At 58.4% G+C, this 21,792-nt stretch overlaps 1 protein-coding gene across 1 annotated transcript in view; it reads right to left on the bottom strand.

Annotated features, from left to right (window-relative positions):
• Positions 1-537: 537 nt before the first annotated feature.
• Positions 538-21,792, bottom strand: part of LOC100083784 (ras GTPase-activating protein 4-like) — a 28,356-nt gene continuing 7,101 nt past the window's right edge. Inside the window, exons 2-21 of the mRNA XM_029081586.2 lie at positions 20,174-20,230; positions 19,668-19,781; positions 18,562-18,623; positions 17,933-18,062; positions 15,378-15,459; positions 13,386-13,517; positions 11,376-11,467; positions 10,512-10,629; positions 9,649-9,802; positions 9,375-9,439; positions 8,170-8,282; positions 7,850-8,042; positions 7,638-7,775; positions 7,337-7,481; positions 6,521-6,684; positions 5,056-5,193; positions 4,681-4,816; positions 4,482-4,602; positions 2,860-2,924; positions 538-2,403 (exon numbers count right to left, since the gene is read on the bottom strand). Coding sequence (XP_028937419.1) covers positions 2,288-2,403; positions 2,860-2,924; positions 4,482-4,602; positions 4,681-4,816; positions 5,056-5,193; positions 6,521-6,684; positions 7,337-7,481; positions 7,638-7,775; positions 7,850-8,042; positions 8,170-8,282; positions 9,375-9,439; positions 9,649-9,802; positions 10,512-10,629; positions 11,376-11,467; positions 13,386-13,517; positions 15,378-15,459; positions 17,933-18,062; positions 18,562-18,623; positions 19,668-19,781; positions 20,174-20,230 — 2,335 coding nt within the window. The 3' untranslated portion in view covers positions 538-2,287. The remainder of the gene's footprint in view (positions 2,404-2,859; positions 2,925-4,481; positions 4,603-4,680; positions 4,817-5,055; positions 5,194-6,520; positions 6,685-7,336; positions 7,482-7,637; positions 7,776-7,849; positions 8,043-8,169; positions 8,283-9,374; positions 9,440-9,648; positions 9,803-10,511; positions 10,630-11,375; positions 11,468-13,385; positions 13,518-15,377; positions 15,460-17,932; positions 18,063-18,561; positions 18,624-19,667; positions 19,782-20,173; positions 20,231-21,792) is intronic.

Consider the following 21,792-nt stretch of genomic DNA (forward strand, 5'->3'; position numbering starts at 1 on the left):
GTTTTGCACAGTGCTTGGTACATAATAAACCCTTAAATACCACAATGATTATTATTACCATCATTATTAATTATTTACTATCTGCCAAGCACTCGGATAATAATAATAATAATACTTCTGGTATTTGTTAAGTGTTTAACTATGTGCCAGGCACTCTACTAAGGGCCGGGGTGTATACGAGCAGATCGGGTCGGACGCAGTCCGTCCCACGTGGGGCTCACAGTCTCGATCCCCATTTAACAGATGAAGTCACTGAGGCCCAGAGAAATGAAGTGACTTGCGCAAGGTCACACAGCAGACAAACGGCAGGGTTTAGAACCCATGACCTTCTGACTCCCGGGCCCGCGCTCTATCCACTACACCAGGCTGTACAAGATGATCAGGGACCCCCAGGCTACGAAGGAGGGAGAACAGGAATTTCCCCCCCATTTCAGTCGACCAATCCATCAATCCGTAGTATTTATTGGGCGCTTGCTGGGTGCAGAGCACTGTACTAAGCACTTGGGAGAGTATAATACGATACAGTAGGTAGACATATCCCTGCCCACAAGGAGCTAACGATCCAGTGGAGGAGACAGACGATAAAATTGAGTATAAATGAGGGAAATGAGGAATAGTTATGGGAGTAGTAATAGTCTGGATGACTGTGATGGGGAAAGCAATGGAATCCCGTGACGTGGTGAGGCTAGAATGGGGAGGTGCTTCTGGTCTAAGCAGGCAGCAGTCCCATGGAGTAGACACGGGGGGCCACCTGGGCTCGTGGGTCAGGGCCAGAACGTGTTCCACAACGTGTCGGGATGGGGCTTTAGCCCTTTCTTCTTCAGCCCGAGGCTCCTACCGGGACCCCCCCCCAGGGGACCGGGGCCGATTCTCGCCACCACCTTTAGTCCCCGACTGCAGGAGACCCGGGAAGGGGCTTGGCCGGGGAGGGGGCTGCTTCCAAGGGGCCTTCAGTCTGTGTCCCGATCGAGTCGTTCCGCCCCAGTTGGGGCCTCAACTCTCCTCCACTTCCCTCCGCCCCCGACCCTCCCCGGAGATGGGAAAGGGGCTGGGAAGGAGATCCCCACTTCTCCCCCCCGGGGGATAGAGGGGGGAAAAGTGAGAGGAAGAGGACAGAAACCAGTTCTCCCGGGAAGCCGGGTAGCCAGAAAGAGATGGCAGATGGGACCATGGTGGGATGGGCCGTGGCGGCTCACTGGGGGAGAGTCTGGGATGGTGAGGGGAGAGTCAAGGGGGTGGGATGGTCCACGGTGGTCACTGGGGGAGAGACGAGGTGTCGCATGGCCTACCCCTAGCCCTGAGGGTGGAGTCCAAGAGAGGAACCAGCAGTTCCAAGCAGGCTGGGTGGGCCATGGGGTTGTCCAGCTGCTCTTACTTTCCATCGCCCGGTGTCTTCCGGCTGGATCAGGCTGGCGACTCACTCGATTTCTGACTGGAGCCTCCTCAGGGGCTCGAAGGGAGTCCAGGCCCTTCTGCGACAGCTGTGCTTCGCTCGGGGCCACTTTCCCAGGCGCAAGGCACAGCCCCGCTCCTTCCCTCGGCCTAGGCCTCCCCCAGTGGCCTCTAGCCAGTGCTCTGGGACAGCCACTTGCAGCTCCACGTTGAGCCCCGGGGAGGACAGATCGGTCCTCGCCCCCGTCCACGGGTTGCCCCCCAACACCATCGTGGGGACCCCAGGTGTGCCCAGCATCGATGCAGGAGACTCTAGTGTCCAAACTAATATGGCTGAACCCACCCCTGGATCACGGGGGGTGCCTTAGACCCCTAGCCAAGGAGGGGGAAGGGGAGGAGAGGGGAGGCAGCACTCCCGCGAAGCAAGGGGAGATCTCAGGCCATCGGACCTCAGGGGGTTGGGGGCGGGGGGTCTTGTCCGGGGACGTCGGGTGGGGACCTCCCCTCTCGATCCCCTCACCCCCGGCCTGCGGTTCCCAGCCCCGCACTTTCCAAGGGAGGGAGAGACACCCCCCGTACCCGGCTTCTCCCCTCGAGTCTCCCCCGGGGTGCGAATCCACAGACGGGGCTCGAGTTCAGGCCCGGTCCAGGCTTCTCTCCGTGGGGCCCAGTGTCCAGGGCAGCTTCCGGACCCACAGGGAAGACCGCGTGAGGGGGGATGTCCCGTCCCGCTGGCTCCTACACAGCTAGCCCCCCCCTTCCCCGACTCCCTTCCCTCACCCCAGGTCGCCCCCGTGGAATGTGTGACCCTCCCCCAGCCCCCCCGATGACTGCAGGAAGAGCGAGGGGCGCAGGCGGGGTGCGGGAGGCCGGGTGGACTCTCCCAGCTGGGGCTTCACGTCTGCAGCTCCAGGAGGTAATTGCGGTCACGGTCAGCCAGCAGGCCGGAGCGGTGAGCGTCCTCCAGAGCCCCCAGGATCTGGAAAAGCTCGGTGGGGCCATCGGCGGGGGCTGGAGGGGTGGGGCAGGAGGTGAGGACTGGGCACCCCCAGACTCTCGCAGACATCAGGGTTCCCAGGTTAACAATAACGACGGTGGTATTTGGCCCTTACCATCTGCCAAGCCCCCGGGGCAGATACAAGGACACAATCCTTGACCCACCCGGGGCTCCCAGTCTCAGCACCGAATCTCCATTTTACAGACGAGGAGTCGGAGGTCCAGAGAAGTGACGGGGCCAAGGTCACCCAGCGGGTAAGGGGTGGAGCTGGGGTGAGAACCCAGGTCCTCTGATTCCCAGCCCCGTGCTCTTTCCATCGGACCACACTGCTCTCGGCTGGGGAGTGCCCCCTCTGACCCACCTCCCTGTCCCCTCCCCACCTCCAGTGACTAGTGAGAGATCGTATGGTCAGCCGGGCGGACCCTCGGGGCGCTCGATCTCAGTGCCCCCCACCCCAGCCTGGCACCTACCTTCGCTCGGGCCCTGGGGGGCATCTCTGTACTGGCCGGGTGCCCTCAGCTCCAGATATTTTTCCCTGGGCAGAGAGAGAGAAAGGGGCTCAGGGAGAGCAACCGAGACCCCGAGGGGCCGAGGCGGGTCCCGGGGCCCAGCTGGGAGAGCCGGGTTCTGGGGGTGTTTGTGGTTGGTGACCCCTCTTCAGAATAGCCCAGACCCTCACTCGCTTATCCCCTCTAGACTGTAAGCGCGTTGTGGGCAGGGAATGTGTCTGTTTCTTTTCGTATTGTCCTCTCCCAAGCACTAAGAACAGTCTCTGCACCCAGTTGTAATAATAACTGTATTTGTTAAGCTCTTACTATGTGCCAGGCGCTGTACCGAGCGCCGGGGTGGATACAAGCACACCCTGTCCCACGTGGGGCTCGCAGTCTCAATCCCCATTTTACAGATGAGGTAGCCGCGGCACAGAGAAGTGAAGGGATTTTTCCAAGGTCACACAGCAGACAAGCGGCGGAGCCGGAATTAGAACCCTGGTCGGTCAGCGCTCAATAAGTAGGATTGACCGACGGACTGATTGACTGAACTGTTCCAGCCCCCACCCCCCACTTCCACCCGTCCTGCCTCCTCTGACCATTCCCGGGTGTGAAGGCAGGAGCTGGACCAGATGACCTCCGCCGGGAGGTCCTCCTTAAAGCTCTGCCCAGGGCCCGGGGAGGAGAGGGGATAGAGCAGCCAGCGTCACTCAGTTGTATTTACTGAGCGCTTACGGTGTGCAGAGCACTGCACTAAACCCTTGGTAGAGTACAATCTAACAAGAGACCAGCTCCTTTATATTGTGCTCCGCCAAGCGCTGAGAAAGCAGCATGACTTAGTGGATAGAGCCGGGACCTGGGAGTCAGAAAGACACGGGTTCTAATCCCAGCTCTGCCACTTGTCAGCTGTGTGGCTGTGGGCAAGTCACTTCACTTCTCGGTGCCTCAGTTACCTCATCTGTAAAATGGGGATTAAAACTGTGAGCCCCACCTGATCACCTTGTATTCCCCAGTGCTTTGCACATAGTAAGCGCTTAACAAATACAAATACCACCACATGTCTGCTGTGTGACCTTGGGCAAGTCACTTCACTTCTCTGGGCCTCACTGACCTCATCTGTAAAATGGGGATTAAGAGCTTGCGCCCCATGGGGGACGGGGGCTGTGTCCAATGTGCTTAACTTGTGTCTACCCCAGCTCTTAGAACAGTGCTCAGCTCAGCACACAAGAGAAACAGCGTGGCTCAGTGGAAAGAGCCCGGGCTTGGGAGTCAGAGGTCATGGGTTCGACTCCCAGCTCTGCCACTTGTCAGCTGTGAGACTGTGGGCAAGTTATTTCACTTCTCTGTGCCTCAGTTACCTCATCTGTAAAATGGGGATTAACTGTGAGCCTCACGTGGGACGACCTGATGACCCTGTATCTTCCCCAGCACTTAGAACAGTGCTCTGCACATAGTAAGCGCTTAACAAATACCAACATCATTATTATTATAGTAAGCGCTTAACAAGTACCATAATTATTATTACTGTTAGAGCACTCTGCCCACAGTATGCGCTCAGTAAATGCCCTCGATATGGGGGGGGGTGGGAGGCGGTGGTCTCTCACCTCATGGCATCCCGCACCCCGAGCAGGTGTCTGAAGATGAGCTGCGCCTCCAGGTCCGCGTCCAGGGGGTCGTTCCATTCTTGCAGGGTCACCCGCGAGCGGGTCTTGTCGCAGCCGGGGCCTAAGGGGCGGCGGGGTGAGGGGTGTGGGGGCTTGGGGGGACCCTCCCCTTCCCCTCCCTTCCCCGTCCCCGGCCTACCGGCCTTGTCCTTCTGGTGACAGCAGCTCCAGCGGTCTCCCCGGAAGACGCCCGGGTGGTAGGAGCCCAGCATGGCCGGGTTGTTGATACACACTTTCCGCAGCGCCGACAGCCACTGGTTCAACTCGTTCACACACTGGGGCCGGGCGCCGTCGCACACACCCCAACATAAGCACACACAAATGTACACACACAGAGGCAAGGAAATACGCAGTCAGGACCAAGGCAGGGGGATCATCTTTCTGCCCCGGCTGCCGGAACCTCCCTTCCAGGTTCAGGAGAGGGGAATTCCCGTCGACCAGCCCCTCCAGGATCCGGGATCCCCCCGGTCCCGGCACCCCCTGTGGTCCCAGCCCACCCTGATCCCGTTGTGACCTTGCATTGCAGGTAGGCCGTCTCGCCCTGGCCAGCCTCGTCCGTGTAGATGATCTGCATGACGTGGGAGCTGCCAAAGCTCTTCTCCTCCACCTTCTCGGCCGCCCGGATTCTGGCCAGGGGGATGAAGGAGCTTGTCTGTGGGTGGATGGGGAGAGGGAGGGAGGGAGGGCTCAGAGAGGCCCCTCCCGGGGGAGCGTGGGGGAAGGGGAGGAGCGGGCTGGGGGCCGGAGAGCTGAGCCCACCCTGGGAGTGATTCTCTGAGCCCCCGATCGGCCTCAAAAGTTCCCTTTGACCCCCCCAAAATGCAAGCACCGCCTCCCCGTTCATTTTCCACCGCCCCTCTTCACTGTCCCCCGAGAACCTACAGAGACCACCGGCAGCCGACGGCCTCGGAGATCACCCCCTCCCCACAACACATGGAACCCAGACGTAGTCTAATTATTATTATAATTACTGGGTGTCGCGCATCGAATTAAGCGCTGGGACAGATACCAGAAAACAGAGAGACACACAGACAGACAGAAGAGAGAGAGACGGGAGGCAGGGTCCAGGACACTCCTTTCAGGCCCGCCACCTGACTTCCACCCGGCCCGCTGCCTAGTTTCTATCAAGGCCCGCGCTTGTTATTTCCACGGTTGGGATTTGCTCTGGGAGAGACGTAACTACGGTACCTCTTAAACGCTTACTACGTGCCAAGCACTGTTCTAAGTCCTGGGGCAGATACGAGGTTAGAAGTTCGGGCACGGTCCCTGTCCCACAGGGGGCTCACAGTCTAGGTAGGAGGGAGTGGGATTTAATTCTCATTTTACAGAAGAGGAAACTGAGGCACAGAGAAGTGGAGCGACTTGCCCGAGATCACACAGCGGACAAGTGGCGGAGTCGGAATTAGAACCCAGGTCCTCTGTCTCCCAGGCCCGGGTTCTTTCCAGCTGGCCAGGTTGAATACTCACCACAGGGGAAATCTAGCAAAGGGGCTCGGCAGGAAGGAGAGGAGGAAAGAGTGAGGGGGACATTCATACTTGGCTATTTGGAGGAAGGGGCCGAGGGGCTTCCTGCTCACCTCGCAAACCACATCATTATTAACGGCCTGTGCCGGGCACTCTGTGATGTGCAGAGCACTGTGCTGGGCATCTACTGTGAACAGAGAGCCGTACTGGGCACCTACTGTGTGCAGAACGCTGTGCTGGGCGTCGGCTGGGTGCACAGCGCCGTGCTGAGTGTTTACTGGGCACAGAGCCGAACTGGGCATTTACTGTATACAGAGCACTGTGCTGAGCACTGGGTACTGTGCCGGACAGATCTAAAAATCAAAGAGACTAGAGACTAGATGCCTACCCTCTTCACCCCATTGCACTCAACTCCTGCAGCCTCCCGTTTTGCCCCCAGCCCGTCTCAGGTTCCACCCTCCCGCACCCCCAGCCCCCCCAGATCCCCCACCCTCAGCCCCGCTCCCACAGGGCACCTTGGAACTGGGCGTCTTGGCGAAACTGAGGGCCTCACTGGTCAGGGACAAGTGGAGTTTCTTGAAGGACGAGGTCATGAGGGGCCCCTTGCCCTTGGTCCGGTGGATGAAGAGGGGTCCCTCCTTCATCGGCAGCAGTGCCCCCTGCACGCTCAGTTCCAGCTCTGCCATGGCGCCGGTGGGAGGGATGGACGGACGGACGGATGGTGGACAGGGAAGGAATGGGGTGAAGCGAGGAGGAAGGAGATTACCCTCCGTGTTCCCCCACGCCTCCTCCTCCCAGACCCCAAGGGCCGCCTGCGGACCAGGCCCCGGGGCGGGGGTCTCCCACTCGAGGCCTCTGTTGGACCAGGGTCTCCCCACCGCCGCTCAGTCTCTGGGCCGTAAGCTCGTGATGGGCAGGGAATGCCTCTGCTAATTCTGTAGCATCATACTTTCCAAAGCACTTAGTACGGTGCCCTGCACCTAGCAAGCGCTCCACACGGTGGTAGTGGATAGATCCCAGGCCCGGGAGTCAGAAGGTCACGGGTTCTAATCCCAGGCTGTTGTGTGACCCTGGGCAAGTCACTCCTCTGTGCCTCCGTTCCCTCATCTGTAAAATGGGACTTGAGACTGTGAACTCCACAGGGGACAGGGACCGTGCCCAACCTGATTTGCCGGGATCCACCCCAGCGCTTACGGTGCCCGGGACGTAGTAAGCGCTTACCAAATACCACATATTATTAGTATAAATGATATCGCTTGTTTGATCGCCAGCAGCTCCCCCCGTCATCTGTCCCCCGTATCGGCCTGGCTGGCCGATCGCCGTCCGCTCACCCTCCTTCTCCTGGATGTCCACCAGTTTGGTGATGAAGTCTTGCATCTGGGCCACCCCCTGCTGCACGGTGGGCTGCAGCGGCCCCATCCACGCTTCCTTGGCCCGCGAGGCCTGGGCATCCATGTTGGCCACGCTCTGGATGGTCTGTGGCCGTCCGGGGGCGCCGGCCGAGGGCGGGGGGGGTCAGTGGTCCCGCAGACCCCTGTGGGGCGGCCTGACCCCCTCGACCTCACCCCCGCGAACCCCCTGCCGTCGTCCCAGCTCGCACCCCGCGCCCGGTCCCCCCAGCCCGGTTGGCACCTTGGCCAGGAGCAGAAGGGTGCGGCTGATGCGCGCGTCGGCGTGCCGGTCCCGCAGATGGAAGAGTTTGGGGGACATGATGGCCGGGGAAAAGAAGCGCAGGCACAGGAAGCTGGTGACGGCGATGAACTTTACGTTCTAAGGGGGCAAGGACGCAGGGTGGGCGGCCGGCCGGCCCCGGGGCCCCGAAACCCAGAAACGCGGCTCCCTACCTGGTGCTTCTCCTCCGGGAAGCGCTCCTGGACCCGCTGGAAGAGGCGGCGGAAGGTGGCACGGATGACCGGCGGGCAGGACCTGACGGAGCGGCCGATGGCTGCCAGGAGGCCCGCCAGGTACGACTGTAGGTGCAGGACGCTCTGCTCCAGGACCTCGCTCTCCGTCTGGATCCGGTGCAGCCCAGAGCACCTGGCCGGGTGTGGGGGGTGAGGAGGTCACGGTCCCGGGAGGCCCGGGGAGGGTCCGCCTGGAGCTAGGCCGCTTCTAGGCCCGCAGGGTCCCGAGGTGAGAGGGGAGGACCGCACCCCGGCCTTACCCCACGTCCTTGATCTCCACCTTGCTGGGGTCCAGTTCCACGTACTTCCGCTCCTCGAAGATGCGGGTGATGGTGGGACCCAGGACGCTATGTAGGTACTGCATCCCGGACACCTGCAGGAGGGCAGCACGGGGTCATTCATTCAGTCGTATTTATTCAGCGCTGACTCTGTGCAGAGCACTGTCCTGAGCGCCAGGGAGAGGACAACGATAAACGGACACATTCCCTGCCCACAACGAGCTTACAGTCTAGAGGGGTCCAGCCGGAGGGGATGGTGGGCGAGGGGAGGGTGGGAATAAGGAGGGGAGCCATGACTGCCTAAGGTCCTTGAGTCCCAGACTCGTGTCTTTTACTTCTATTGTTTATTCATTCAGTTGCATTTATTGAATGTTTACTGTGTGAAGAGCACTGTACTGAGCGCGTGGGAGAGTCCAATGCAACAATAAACACATTCCCTGCCCACGCTGAGCTTACAGTCTAGGGTCTTGTTCTTTCCCGAGCATATTTACTACATTCTGCATCCAGCTGGCACTCGATAGAGCACGCTGTCCCCAGTAGGCGCCCAGTACAGAGCCCCAAACCCAGCAGGTGCCTAGGCCAGTGCTCTGCACTCAGTAGAAGCCCACTCCGGTGCCCCGTGCCCAGCGGGCACCCAGCACAGTGCCCCACACCCAGCAGGCACCCGGGAAAAAAATGACGGTATTTGTTGAGCACTTAGTATGTGCCTGGCACTCTTCTAAAGCACTTGAATAGATAACAAGCTAATCAGGTTGGATAAAGTCCCTGTCCCGCATGGGGCTCACAGTCTTAAAACCCCTTTTACAGTTGAGGTAACTGGGGCACAGAGAAGTGCCCAAGGTCTCACAGCAGACAAGGGGAGGAGCGGGGATTAGAACCCATGTCTTTCTGACTCCGTGCTCTGCCCGTTAGACCACACCGTTAATGGACAGGCTACTGAATGCCAGGCTGACTCAGATGGGCACAGGAGGGCTTTGGGGAGTGGGTCTCCACGGTGCCGAGGAAGCGGCCGGGGAGAGTCCGCTGACTCTGGGTGGTGGAGGGAGGTTGGAGGTTGGAGCTCTGCCTGGATGTGGTGACAGCCGGAGCTGGGCAGAGCGGGCCTGGGAGGGCACGGGGCAGACACAGGGGGGACAGGCAGTGGGGTGAGGATGGCGGGCGGGGGTTGCGGGGGCCTGGACACCCACCTTCAGGAAAGACTCCATGGATTTGGAGGCCATTGAATTGCTCCGGAAAAGGGTGTTGGCTTCTCCTGTCGGGGGGATACAAGGGGGAACGTGAGGTGGGGGGTGGCGTGAGGAGTGGGCCCCGGGCCGGACGGGAAAGGTTGGGTGGGGGCGGTCTGGAGGGCGACTGGGTCAGGCCGAGGGGGATGAGGGGACATCCGAGTCCAGGATTCGGGGACCAGGACGCGCCCCCAAACCCCCTTCCCACCGGACGCCCCCCTCCAGTGGGGCTCACCGGCCCTGTGCAGTTCCAGCTGGAAGAGCAGATCCAGAAAGTCCTTGGCCAGGCCCTGCCCCAGGAACAGCCTCACCAGGTTGGTGGCCACTTCCTGCCGGCACTGGGCCGTGGTGGTCTCCTCGATCAGGGTGATGATCTGTCCTGCCTCCTCCTGCCAGGGGGTGGGGAGTGAGCGGGGGGCAGCAGCGGATACCCTGCTTTGGGGCGGTCCACTGCAGAGAGGCCCCGTTGAAAGCCAGGACACCAGGCCCCCGTGACCCTCTGCCCCCACCTTGGTGGGCAGTGCCCGCATGCTCAAAACTACCGGGGAGTTAAAACATACAGGATACCCTCCCATCGAGACCCCAGCCCCTCCCCACACCGTCCCTCCCAGCTCCTTTTTTTATGAATAGCATCTGCTGAACGCTTACTATGTGCCGGGCACTGTTCTAAGCACTGAAGTAGATACAAGGTAATCCATGTCCCACAGGGGGCTCACGGTTTTAATCCTCACTTTACAGATGAGGGAACCGAGGGCCGGAGAAGGGAAGTGACTTCTCCAAGGTCACAGTGCAGACCCGTGGCAGACCCCGGATTAGAACCCCGGTCCTTCTGACTTCCAGGGTCTACCCCTTAGGCCACTTTTCTCCTCCAAATCCTTCCCCCGTGGGACCTCAGCTCCCCCCCCGACCCAAGTCCTTCCCCCAGGGGACTCCTGATCTCCTTTCCCGGCTCCCCCAGATCCTTCCCTGGGACCCCGTTGGTTCCCCCCGCCCCAGCCCAGCCCCTTCCCTGGATCCAGCGCTTAGAACAGTGCTTGGCACATAGTAAGCGCTTAATAAATACCTTTTTATTATTATTATTATTATTATTATTATTACCTTGGAGCACCGTTTCACCTCCCTGCAGAGCAGCTGCACCAGCGGCTGGTAGACGGCAGAGGGCAGCACCACCTCGTCCCGCAGCTGCACCTGCAGCTGTAACGAGCCCAGGTTCCCCCTGGCCGCAGGGGAACAGAGATAATAATAATAATAATAATAATAATAATAGTATTTGTTAAGCACTTACTATATGCCAATCCCTGTTCTAGGCGCTGAGGAAGATATAGGGTAATCGGCTTGCCCCAAACGGGGCTCACAATGTCAATCCCCATTTTACAGAGGAGGTAACTGAGGCCCAGAGAATAATAATAATAATAATAATGTCGGTATTTGTTAAGCGCTTACTATGTGCTGAGCACTGTTCTAAGCGCTAGGGGAGATACAGGGTCATCAGATTGTCCCAGGTGGGGCTCACATTTTTAAATCCCCATTTTTCCAGATGAGGTCACGGAGACCCAGAGAAGTGAAATGGCTTGCCCAAGGTCACCCAGCAGGGAAGTGGCGGAGCCGGGATGAGAACCCACCACCACTGACTCCCCAGCCCGGCCTCTTTCCACTGAGCCACGCTGCTTCTCTAAGTGAAGTGACTGGCCTCAAGTCCCGCAGCTGATTAAGTGGCGGGGGCGGGATTAGAACCCACGACCTATGACTCCCCAGCCGGGCCTCTTTCTAATAAGCGACGCTTGGTCACCCCTGGGCCCAGTGTCCACCCGCCCCCCAAGCCCAGGATGCCGCTCGGGTGACTCCGGCCACCGGGGAGCCCCATCCCCCTGGGGCTCCGGGACCCCCCAGGCCTTGGGGAGATGGGGGAGGTGGGGGCTCCCCGCTAAGCCGATGCTGGACGCCCCGAGCTCGGTCACTCACTCGTCCAGCTGGGGCTTGGACTTGTCCGGCCTGAGCCGAAACCAGCCTTCCTCGCGCTGGGCCTCGTGCAGGCCGCGGATGCTGAACACCACCTTGGGGGGGAAGGGAAAGTTGGGGGGAGGGGGAGGTCACACTCTCTTTTGGGGGCGTCACCGGGGCTCCAGGGTCAGCAGAGTCGGGGAGGGGGATGAGGGAGAAAGGGGGAAAGCAGACCGCCCTCCCTCCTCAAATCCCACAGACAATTCCTCTCCTCCCTTCAAAGGCTTATCCTCCTCCAAGAGGCCTTCCCTGACTAAATCCTCCTTTCCTTTTCTCCCACTCCCTCCTGCTCTGCCTTGACTCGCTCCCTTTATTCATTCCCCCCTCCCAGCCCCACAGCACTTAATAATAATTCTGGCATCTGTTAAGCCCTTACTGTGTGCCTACCCTGTACTAAGCGCTGAGGTGGATACCAACCGGCAAATCGGGTTGGGCACAGTCCCTGTCCCACATGGGGTTCAAAGTCAATGCAGAAATAGTCATTAAATCGCCACTACTTCGGAGATGATGTTCGTAATAATAATAAAAATATATATTTATTCTTTTATTACGGTATTTGTTAAGTGCTTACTATGTGCCAGGCACTGTACTAAGCGCTGGGGTGGGTACAAGCAGATCCCACGTGGGGATCACAGTCTTAATCCCGATTTTACAGATGAGGTCACTGAGGCACTGAGGAGTGAAGAGACTTGCCCAAGGTCATACAGCAGACATGGGGCGGAGTCGGGATTAGAACCCATGACCTCATGACTCCCGGGCATGTGCTCTAACCATTACGCTACGCTGTTTCTTCATGACCTTATGTTCGTATCTGTCATTTATTCATTTCTACTAATGCCCGTCTCCCCCTCTAGACCGTAAGCTCGTTGTGGGCAGGGAATGTGTCTGTTTATTGTTGTATTGTCCTCTCCCCAACGCTTAGTGCAGTGCTTCGCACCCAGAAGCAGCGTGGCTCAGTGGAAAGAGCCCGGGCTGGGGATTCGGAGATCATGGGTTCAAATCCAGGCTCCGCCGCTTGTCAGCTGTGTGACTTTGGGCAAGTCACTTCTCTGGGCCTCAGTTACCTCATCTGTAAAATGGGGATTAAGACTGAGGGCCCCCCGTGATGACCTTGTATCCTCCCCAGCGCTTAGAACAGTGCTTTGCACATAGTAAGCGCTTAGCAAATGCCATCATCATCAGCAGTAAGCGCTCCATAGATGCGATGGAATGAAGGGATGAATGGGAGGGAAGAGGAGGGAGCTCCTGGGATTCATTCCATCGTATTTATGGAGCGCTTACTGGGTGCAGGGCACTGTACTAAGCGCTTGGAAAGAACGATTCAGCCACAATTAGAGACAATCCCTACCCAACAACGGGCTCACAGTCGAGAAGTGCGGGGAGACAGACATCAAAGCGAGTAAACAGGCAGCAGTAGCATCGTTAGAAATAAAAGAAGCAGCGTGGCTCAGTGGAAAGAGCCCGGGCTTGGGAGTCAGACGTCATGGGTTCGAATCCCGGCTCTGCCGCTTGTCAGCTGTGTGACTGTGGGCAAGGCACTTCACTTCTCTGTGCCTCAGTTCCCTCATCTGTAAAATGGGGATGAAGACTGGGAGCCCCACGTGGGACAACCTGATTCCCCTGTGTCTCCCCCAGCGCTTAGAACAGTGCTCGGCACAGAGTGAGCGCTTAACAGATACCAACATTGTTATTATTAAATCACTTCACTTCTCTGTGCCTCAGTTCCCTAATCTGTACAGTGGGGCTGAAGACTGCGAGCCTCACGGGGGACCACCCGATGACCCTGTATCTCCCCCAGCGCTTAGAACAGTGCTCTGCACGTAGTAAGCGCTTAACACATACCAACATTATTATTATAAAAGAATTCTGAAGATCCATACGCATCATTAAGCAAAATAAATGGAATTAGAATGATCAATATGTACACATATACACAAGGGCCATGGGGAGGGGAGCCGGGCCGGGCCTCACCTTCCCCAGGAAATCGTTGCGGCTGACCAGATCCCAGTCCCAGACTTCCACACACAACTTCTCCGGCGCGGCCTCGTCCAGCGCGAACTCGAAAGTTTCGTTCCAGCGTGGGTAGCAGGACTTCTTCACCACCTGAGGGGTGCGGGAGCACCCGAGCAGAGAGCATGAGAGCAGAGATCGGGGGAGCACGGGAGCAGGGAGCACGAGAGCATGACAGTAGAGAGCACGAGAGCAGAGAGCATGAGCACAGAGAGCAGAGAGCACGGGGAGCATGAGATCACGGGAGTACAGGAGCACGAGAGCAGAGATCACGGGAGCATGACAGCACGGGAGCACGACAGCAGGGAGCACGAGAGCATGACAGTAGAGGGCACGAGAGCAGAGAGCACGGGAGCACGATACCGGACATCAGAGGGTATGGGAGCACGAGAGTACAGGAGCTCGGGAGCAGAGAGCACGGGAGCACGACAGCACGAGAACAGAGAGCATGGGAGCACGAGAACAGAGATCGGAGAGCACGGGAGCACGAGAATACAGGAGCACGAGAGCAGGGAGCATGAGAACAGGGAGCATGGGAGCAGGGGAGCACAGGTGAGGCTGCCGTCCGACACCCGCTCCCATACCCCCTCTCCCAGCCCCCCCCCCCCGTTCACCCCTTTCCTCCCTTTCCCATATGATCCCCGGCCATTCCTCGCCACCCCTGGGATTGGGGGATTGGGAGAGGTCGGTGGCCTAGTCAGAAGAGTCCGAGGAATAATCAATCAGTATTTATCGAGCGCTCCCTCTGAGCGGAGCACTGTACTAAGCCCTTGGGAGAGTTCAGTAGGATGAGTAGACCCGATCCCCGCCCTGGAGAAGTTGGCTAGAGTTAAGTGTTCATAAAATCCCACTGGTTGCTTTATTTATTCATTAATAATATTGATAGTGATATTTGTTAAGCACTTACTATGTACCAAGCACTGCACTAAACGCTGACCCCACTTTTCCTCATTTCCCACTCCCTTCCGCATCACCCTGACCGGCTCCCTTGGCTCTTCCCCCCCCCCCGCCCCGCTGCACTTACGTATATATCTTTAATTTTATTTATTTTTAGCGCTGTCTGTTTACTTGCACTGATGTCTTTCTCGCCTCCTCTAGACTGTGAGCTCGTTGTGGGCAGGGATCGTCTCTCTTTATTGCTGTTTTGTACTTTCCCGAACACTTAGCAGAGTGCTCTGCACACAGTAAGCGCCCAATAAATACGACTGAATGGCTACGAGATAATCAAACACCACTTGGGTCTCACAGTCTAAGTAGGAAGGGGGACAGGTATTGAAATGCCATTTAACAGATGAGGTAATTAAAGTCCAGAGAAGTGAAGTGACTTACCCAAGGTCCCTCAGCAGACAAGGAGCAGCACTGGGATTAGAACCCAGGTCCTCCGACTCCCGGGCCCCTGTGCTTTCCGCTAGGCCACACCGCTGTGAGCCCCGAGTGGGAAAGGAACTGCGCCCAACCCAATTATCTTGTATCATCCCAGCGATTAGAGCAGGGTGTGGTGCATAGTAAATACCATTATTATTATTATTCAATCTACAATTTACAATCTACACTCTGAGAAGCAGTGTAGTTTAGTGGAAAGAGCCCAGGCTTGAGTCAGAGGTCATGGGTTCTAATCCTGGCTCCACCCCGTGTCAGCTTTGTGACTTTGGGGAAGTCACCTCACTTCTCTGGGCCTCAGTGACCTCATCTGCAAAATGGGGATGAAGACTGAGAGCATGGGACAACCTGATGACCTTGTACCTACCCCAGTGCTTAGAACAGTGCCTGGCACACAGTAAGCGCTTAGCAAATAGCATCATCATTATTATCATCTACTGTGCGCCGAGCACTGTACTGTTAATGGCTATCTCCCCCTGTAGACTGTGAGCTTCTTATGAGCCCCCTCCTCCAGGGTCTTGGGTTCCAGTCCCCACCTCCATCCCCGTCCCCCATCCCGGCTCTGACGCTCACCGCGCTCTCCTGGGTCTTGCTGTGGTAACGCACGCGGACAAAGGGATCCGAGGCTCCGTTCCGGTCCTTTGGGGCCAGGTCCCTGGAAAGGGAAGGCACCATCACAATCACCCCCCACTCTCCCATTGGGGGCACCTTTAAGTGGGTCACCCTACTTACCTCCCTGCTTGGTTTGGGCCTGGCCAGACTCAAAGCGTTTGGGCGGTGGACACGGGTTCTAACCCCAGTGTGAACGTGGAGAACTTACCCCTTTCTATAAAAAGAGGATAAAGACTCTGCTCTCCTCCTCCCCCAGGGGTGGCCCCCTCCCCAAGAATAGGGTGGAGCTGGTTGTCCCTCTCCCCATCCGGTTTCTGGTGCTCAGAGAGAGAGTCCTGATGGGTGGAGGGAATTGGGGGGGTTGGGGGAGGAGGCAGGGGGTTAGGAGACTGAGGGAGAGGCAGGGGCCTGACATGGTTCCAGATACGGGAAGGGAGCCACCCTGCTCCCGGCGGGGCCGGACCTCAGCATAGATCCAACTTCGCTGGGATCCCACGACCCCCCTTCCCCTCCCCGAAGTGGGAAGGAAGGGTGGGGGGAAGAAGGCGAGGTACAGACCCAGTCACTGAACCGGTCAGACCCCGGGGACCCCCCAATTCCCAGTGGCAAGGAAACTGTCTTACCGACTGTTTCCATCTCTCCGGAGACCTAACGCATTCCAGAAGCCCCAACTCCACAATTCACCACCCCCAACCCCCCAAGTTCAGGGACCAAGACTCTCCAGGGCAGAGGGCAGGGTGCCGAGGACTCCTTCCTCCCCCCGACCCGGCAACTTCCCGTACCCCCGGCTCGCCGAGCCCCCCTCCTCTCCTCCCCTGCCCCCCAAGAGATGCCAAGTCCCTCCCCACACCCCACCCTGTTTGGATCGCATTCAGCCACTCCAGATTCATTTGGCTGGGCTTGGTAGGGCCATTTTTTTAATGGTATTTGTTAAACTCTCACTTCGTACCAGGCACTATACTAAACACTGGGGTAGATATAAGATAATCAGGTTGAACACAATTCCTGTCCTACACGGGACAGGCTAAGTAGGTGGGAGTAGCATTTAATCCATATTTTACAGGTGAAAAAACTGAGGTCCAAAGAAGTTAAGGGAGTTGCCCAACGACACAGCGGGCAAATGGCAGAACCGGAATTTGAACCCAAGCCTCCTGACTCCCAGCCCCGAGCGCTTTCCACTAGGCCACGCTGCTTCCCCAGCCTCCTCCTCTGCCTCCTTCCTTCTCCCACAAGGTCCCGCTGGGCCCGCCCGGAGATCAGAGATTCATTACATTTCCCAGGTGGGGAAACTGAGACACCAAGAGGGCAAAGGCGCTATCTAGGTTACCCAGCACAACCGTCAGAAATCCGGCAGCCTGCTCGGAGGGCGGAGGGCATGTCCCTGGGGGTGACCCCGGCCCCCGGCCCCCGAGTTGGCGGGTAGAGGGGGCGCCGGGTCCCTCACTGGCCTCTGCAGGGGGGTTTGGTGGGCAGCCAGGCTGAGCAGAAGATGTCCAGCTGTGGAATTCTCCATGACTCACTCTCAGGGGAGAGGAAGAGGCAGGATGGTGCAGGGTCAGGGAAGTAAAAATAGCCACGGAGTCCCAGCCACGCTACCCACGAAGGAGGCTGGGCTCTGGGGAGCCCTCCCCCTGCCAACCTCCCCTGACACGTGCCCATAAAAGCCTCCCCCGCCGGCCCCAGAAGGACATCCTGGAAAGAGGGCTAGCAGAGGGGACAGTGAGTCACACCAGAGGTGGACGTCACCCCCCTTCTCCCTCCTCTCCTGTTCTCCTGGGGGTGGGGTGGGAGTGAGGGCTTCTGGCTTCTCCCCCTCGAACTGGTGAGGCAAGGCAGAGTGGAGTGATCTCTCCGCCGCTGCCGGGCTGTGTGACCTCAGACAGGTCCCTTGCCCTCTCTGGACTGATTTTTTTTTTTTCCCCAGGTGTGAAAGGCAGCACCTCCCTGGTCCCGCCCACTGTCTTTGGGGCATTGACTACAACCTGGTTCTGAGGCAGGGATTTGCCTCTGATCAACGAAGCTGGGAATGAGATAAAGAAGGCCAGCAAGAGGGACCAGTTTAGATCAAGAGAAACAGCTTCATGTAGCGGATAGAGCACGGGCCTGGGAGTCGAAAGGTCCTGGGTTCTAATCCCGACTCCGCTGTTTGTCTGTTGTGTGACTTTAGGCAAGTCACTCAAAGTCTCCGCCTCGGTAACCTCAACTGTAAAATGGGGATTCGGGCTGTGAGTCCCACTGGGACAAGGACGGTGTCCAACCCGATTTGCCCGTACCCACCCCAGGGCTTAGTGCAGTGCCTGGCACATAGTATGCATTTAACAAATACGATCATTATTACCAGAGGAAGGGCTTCCAAATGGAGCCACCGGTTACCGAGGGAGGGCAAGATCCCTTCTCCCACTTCCTCTGTGGTGGGTGCCCGGCCGATCCAGAGCCAGGGTTTCGGATGACAGGGCCCCTGGTGAAGGAGGTGGCTGGCGGGGGCTGGAGGGTGGGGGCACGGGGTCGGCGGTCACCTGGCCTCGAACACGGTGCAGCGCAGTCTGGGGGCCCCCTCACCAGGGGCCAGCTCCAGCCGCAGATGGATCTCCCCCTGCACCTCCTCTTCCGGGTGGATCTCGGCCAGGTGCAGCCAGCCGCTGAAGCCTGGGGCGGGCCAGAGGGGGCCCGGGGTCACTGTGGGGCCGTTTGCCCTCTCCAACCCCTCTCCCCGCCTCCTTACCCCCCCTCCTCCTCCCGGAAAACCGAAGCCTGATTGGGAAGGCCCATCTCCTCCAAGAGGCCTTCCCTGACTAGGCCCTCATTTCCTCTTTGCTCCCTTTATTCACAGTCCCATTCCAACCCCACAGCACTTATGTCCAAATCTGTCATATATTTATTTTCTATTAATGTCTGTCTCCCCCTCTAAACTGTAAGCTTGCTGTGGACATGGAATGCGCCTGTTATACTGTCTTCTCTCAAGCGCTTAATACAGTGCTCTGCACACAGTAAGCGCTCAGTAAATAGGATTGGCTGACTGAATGAGGGGAGAGTTGCTGGGCTATCGACCTCAGGCATCCGGGCCGGGTTAGGGGAGCTCGACCGGTCCCTGAGTTGCGCGGGCCCTGGGGTGGGGGAAGGGTCCCTTGGGTCCGGGGTCGCTCACCCTTGGGGTGCTTGGCCAGGACGTCCCGCGTGAGGCAAACCTTCCCGATGACGTCGTCCCGGCTGCAGGGAGACACGGCGCTGGGGGTCCCTTCCCGCCCTCCTTCCTCCTCTCTTCCCCCTCCTCTCTTCCTCAGCCTGTCTCTTCTCCCTCCTCCTTCCTCTCTTTTCCCTCCTTCCTCCTCCCTCCTCCTCTCCTCTCCCTCCTTCCTCCTCCCTCATCCCTCCTGTCTTCTCCCACCTTCCTCCTCCTCTGTTCTCCCTCCTCTCTTCTCCCTCTTCTCTTCCCCTCCTCCCTCCTCTTCTCCCTCCTTCCTCTTTCCACCTCTCTTCTTCCTCCTCCCTCTTCCCTCCTCTCCCAGACCCTTTCGGCTTCCAACCTTCTTCATCTTCCCCCAGAGGTTAAGCCCAGTCCCCTCAGTCAGACTGTCTCCTCCAGGCAGCCTTCACCCCCAGCCCTCAGCCTCACTGTTTGGCCTCAAGCACAATGTCAGGGTGTCTAGACCAGGGCCAGGGCCCCATTGAGGCGGAGAGGGGCCGCCGAGGGGCCGGGGAGCACCAGGACAGATAATACCGTTTACTCTTTGGTTTTTGGGGGGGATGCCACGTGACCTAAGCCTAGAGCCCGGATACAAGGTGGAAACCCGTCCCCCTCCCCCAATCCCACCGGGAGTCCAAGAAGACTGGGTTTCCCCCACCCCCGCAATCTGGCCCTGCCCCGATCCTGACCTTCTCAAATGATTCAGCTCTGCCAGGGGGACAGGGAAAGGGGGGAGGGGAGGGCTTATGGCTCTTCTCCATAACCGGGGGTGACGCCCGGGACCCCAAAGCTGGTCTATTTATCTTGAGTCCCCCAGTATGAGAGGGAAAGAGGGGTGTCGGGGCAGGCCTGAAGGGTCAGGTTTCATACACATGCTCTCTGCCCCCCAGCCCGATCACCTGACTGGAGGGGGAGGACGAGGGACAAGCAGCGGGAGGGATCTAGGTCAGCACAGAGGAAAAACTTCCCATCCGAGGGAGGGGCCGGAGTGGGCCCCAGAGGGGGAAGCTGGGGTTCCTGGCAACCCCCCGGGAGATCCCCGTCTGCCTGGGAGGGGTCCGGCGTACCTGAGGGCATCTTCGTCCATGACATAGAAGGACACGGAGTGGAAGGTGGGCGGGAGGTGGACTTTGTACTCTTCGCCCCAGAATGGGGACAGAGTCTTCCAGACCGTGGCTGTTCTGGGAGGTCGAGGGGAGAGAGGGGTCCTGGTCAGAGTGAAAAACCGAGAGCCGGGTGCCCCCGCCCCGGCCGCGGAGGTGCAGAGTGGGGACGGGGACTCAGAGTGGGCTTGGAGAGGCTCCGGTCGTGAGATTCAGTCCTGACCCCACTCTGGTGGTGCCATGTGGCCCGGGGCGGGTGTCTAGCCCTCTCTGGGCCTCAGTTCTTCAGTTCTCCCTTTGGACTCCTCCTCACACTCCAAGGGGCGGGAGGGCAGATGGGACCACCCGGATCAGATCCAAGGTCGGTCTGGCCTTGGGTTTGAAGGGGGCCTGGAGGAGGGAGGGAGCCGGAGTTGGGGGAGCTTGGTTCCTCCCACCCCATGTTCGGCCAAGACGGAGGGACGGGTCACCTGATGATGGGCTCATTGTCGATCTTCACGATGCAGTAAGGGTCGCTGCTCCCTGTGCTGAAAGACAAGACCCGATGCCCGGTCAGGCTGAGAGGTCATCTAGTCCACCCCCCTGCCTTTGGGAAGGACAGCCCTCGAACCAATCCCTGATCCAACAAGTATTTAGTGAGAGGAAGGGGTGTGGAAGGAGGGGGCAAGATGGCGGGGAGGGTCTCTCAAAGTTGGGGATGGAGGTGGCAAACTTCCCTGGTCCATCCCGCTCCCCAGTTAATCAACCAACAGAGGAGCAGCGTGGCCTGGTGGAAAGAGCCCGGGCTTTGGAGACAGAGGACCAGGGTTCTAATCCCAGCTCCACCACTTGTCTGTTCAGTGACCTTGGGCAAGTCACTTCACTTCTCTGGGCCTCAGTTACCTCATCTGTAAAATGGGGATTAAGACTGTGAGCCCAAGTGGGATATGGATTGGGTCTGCAGCACTTAGAAAAGTGCCTGGCACATAACAAACACTTAACAAATACTATTAAAAATTTCATATTTATTGAGCACGTCCAGTATGCAGAGCACTGTACTGAGTGCTTGAGATTCATAATAATAATCATGATGGTGTTTTGTTAAACACTCTGTGCCAGGCACCGTACTAAGCGCTGAGGGAGATACAAGCAAATCAAGTTAGACACAGTCCCTGCCCCATGTGGGGTTCACAGTCTTAATCCCCATTTTACAGGTGAAGTAACTGAAGCGCAGAGAAGTGAAGTGACTTGCTCAAGGTCTCAAAGCAGACACGTGGCAGAGTCGGAATTAGAACCTATGACCGCATGACTCCCATGACTCCTCACGACTCCCATGACTCCTCATGACTTCCAGATCCGTGCCCTATCCACTACGACATGCTGCTTTTGGATTATTTAGGAGGGGTGGAGGGTGGGAGGGAGGAGAAAGTATGAGCAGGGAGGTTGTGCTCTGAGCACTGTAGGAGATGGTGGAGGAGCAAGAAGGCAGTCTCAGCCCCCCGGTTTCAGGAAGGGTGGAGGTCTGAGACAAAGCCAGCCCCTTGACATAGCTGACCCTGTCCACTCCCTCGCCATCCTATCACTCCAGTGCCCACCCCCCAGCCCAGACTGGTGGTGGGGCGGGGCGGCCCAGCCCCATGAGGTCCCTCAGGGTGGGATGGGATGCTCCCTTTTGGGGAACCTCCCCCCACCCCAGCCCCAGAACCCCCTTCCCTCCTGCAGGATACAGAAGGGCAGATTCCAGACTCCTCTGGGGGCCGGGGTGGGCGACTCCTCCACTACGGTTCCTGTGGAGGGGGCGGAACTGGGCCCTCAGGACAGGGCCGGAGGCAGGGGAAATCCACCCCTTCCTCGTGCCACACCTTGCATGCCAGGGTGGAAAAACAAGTCAGAAGAGAAGTAACAAACCCAAACAGGAAGTGCGTGGCAGGGGATGGGGGGTATGGAGGGCCTGCCACAGCCTGGGGAACGGCTCCCTCTACCCAGATGACACACCACTTTTCTAGGGGTCGAGGGAGAGTGCAGTGTACCCTGGACCCCCGAGGGAATCCCGATTTCCCCTCTTAGGAAGCCTCAAGCTCCTGACAAGCTCCCTCCCCTCCTCCTGGCC

Source organism: Ornithorhynchus anatinus, chromosome 17, assembly GCF_004115215.2.
Source record: "Ornithorhynchus anatinus isolate Pmale09 chromosome 17, mOrnAna1.pri.v4, whole genome shotgun sequence".
In the NCBI taxonomy this organism is placed as follows: Eukaryota; Metazoa; Chordata; class Mammalia; order Monotremata; family Ornithorhynchidae; genus Ornithorhynchus; species Ornithorhynchus anatinus.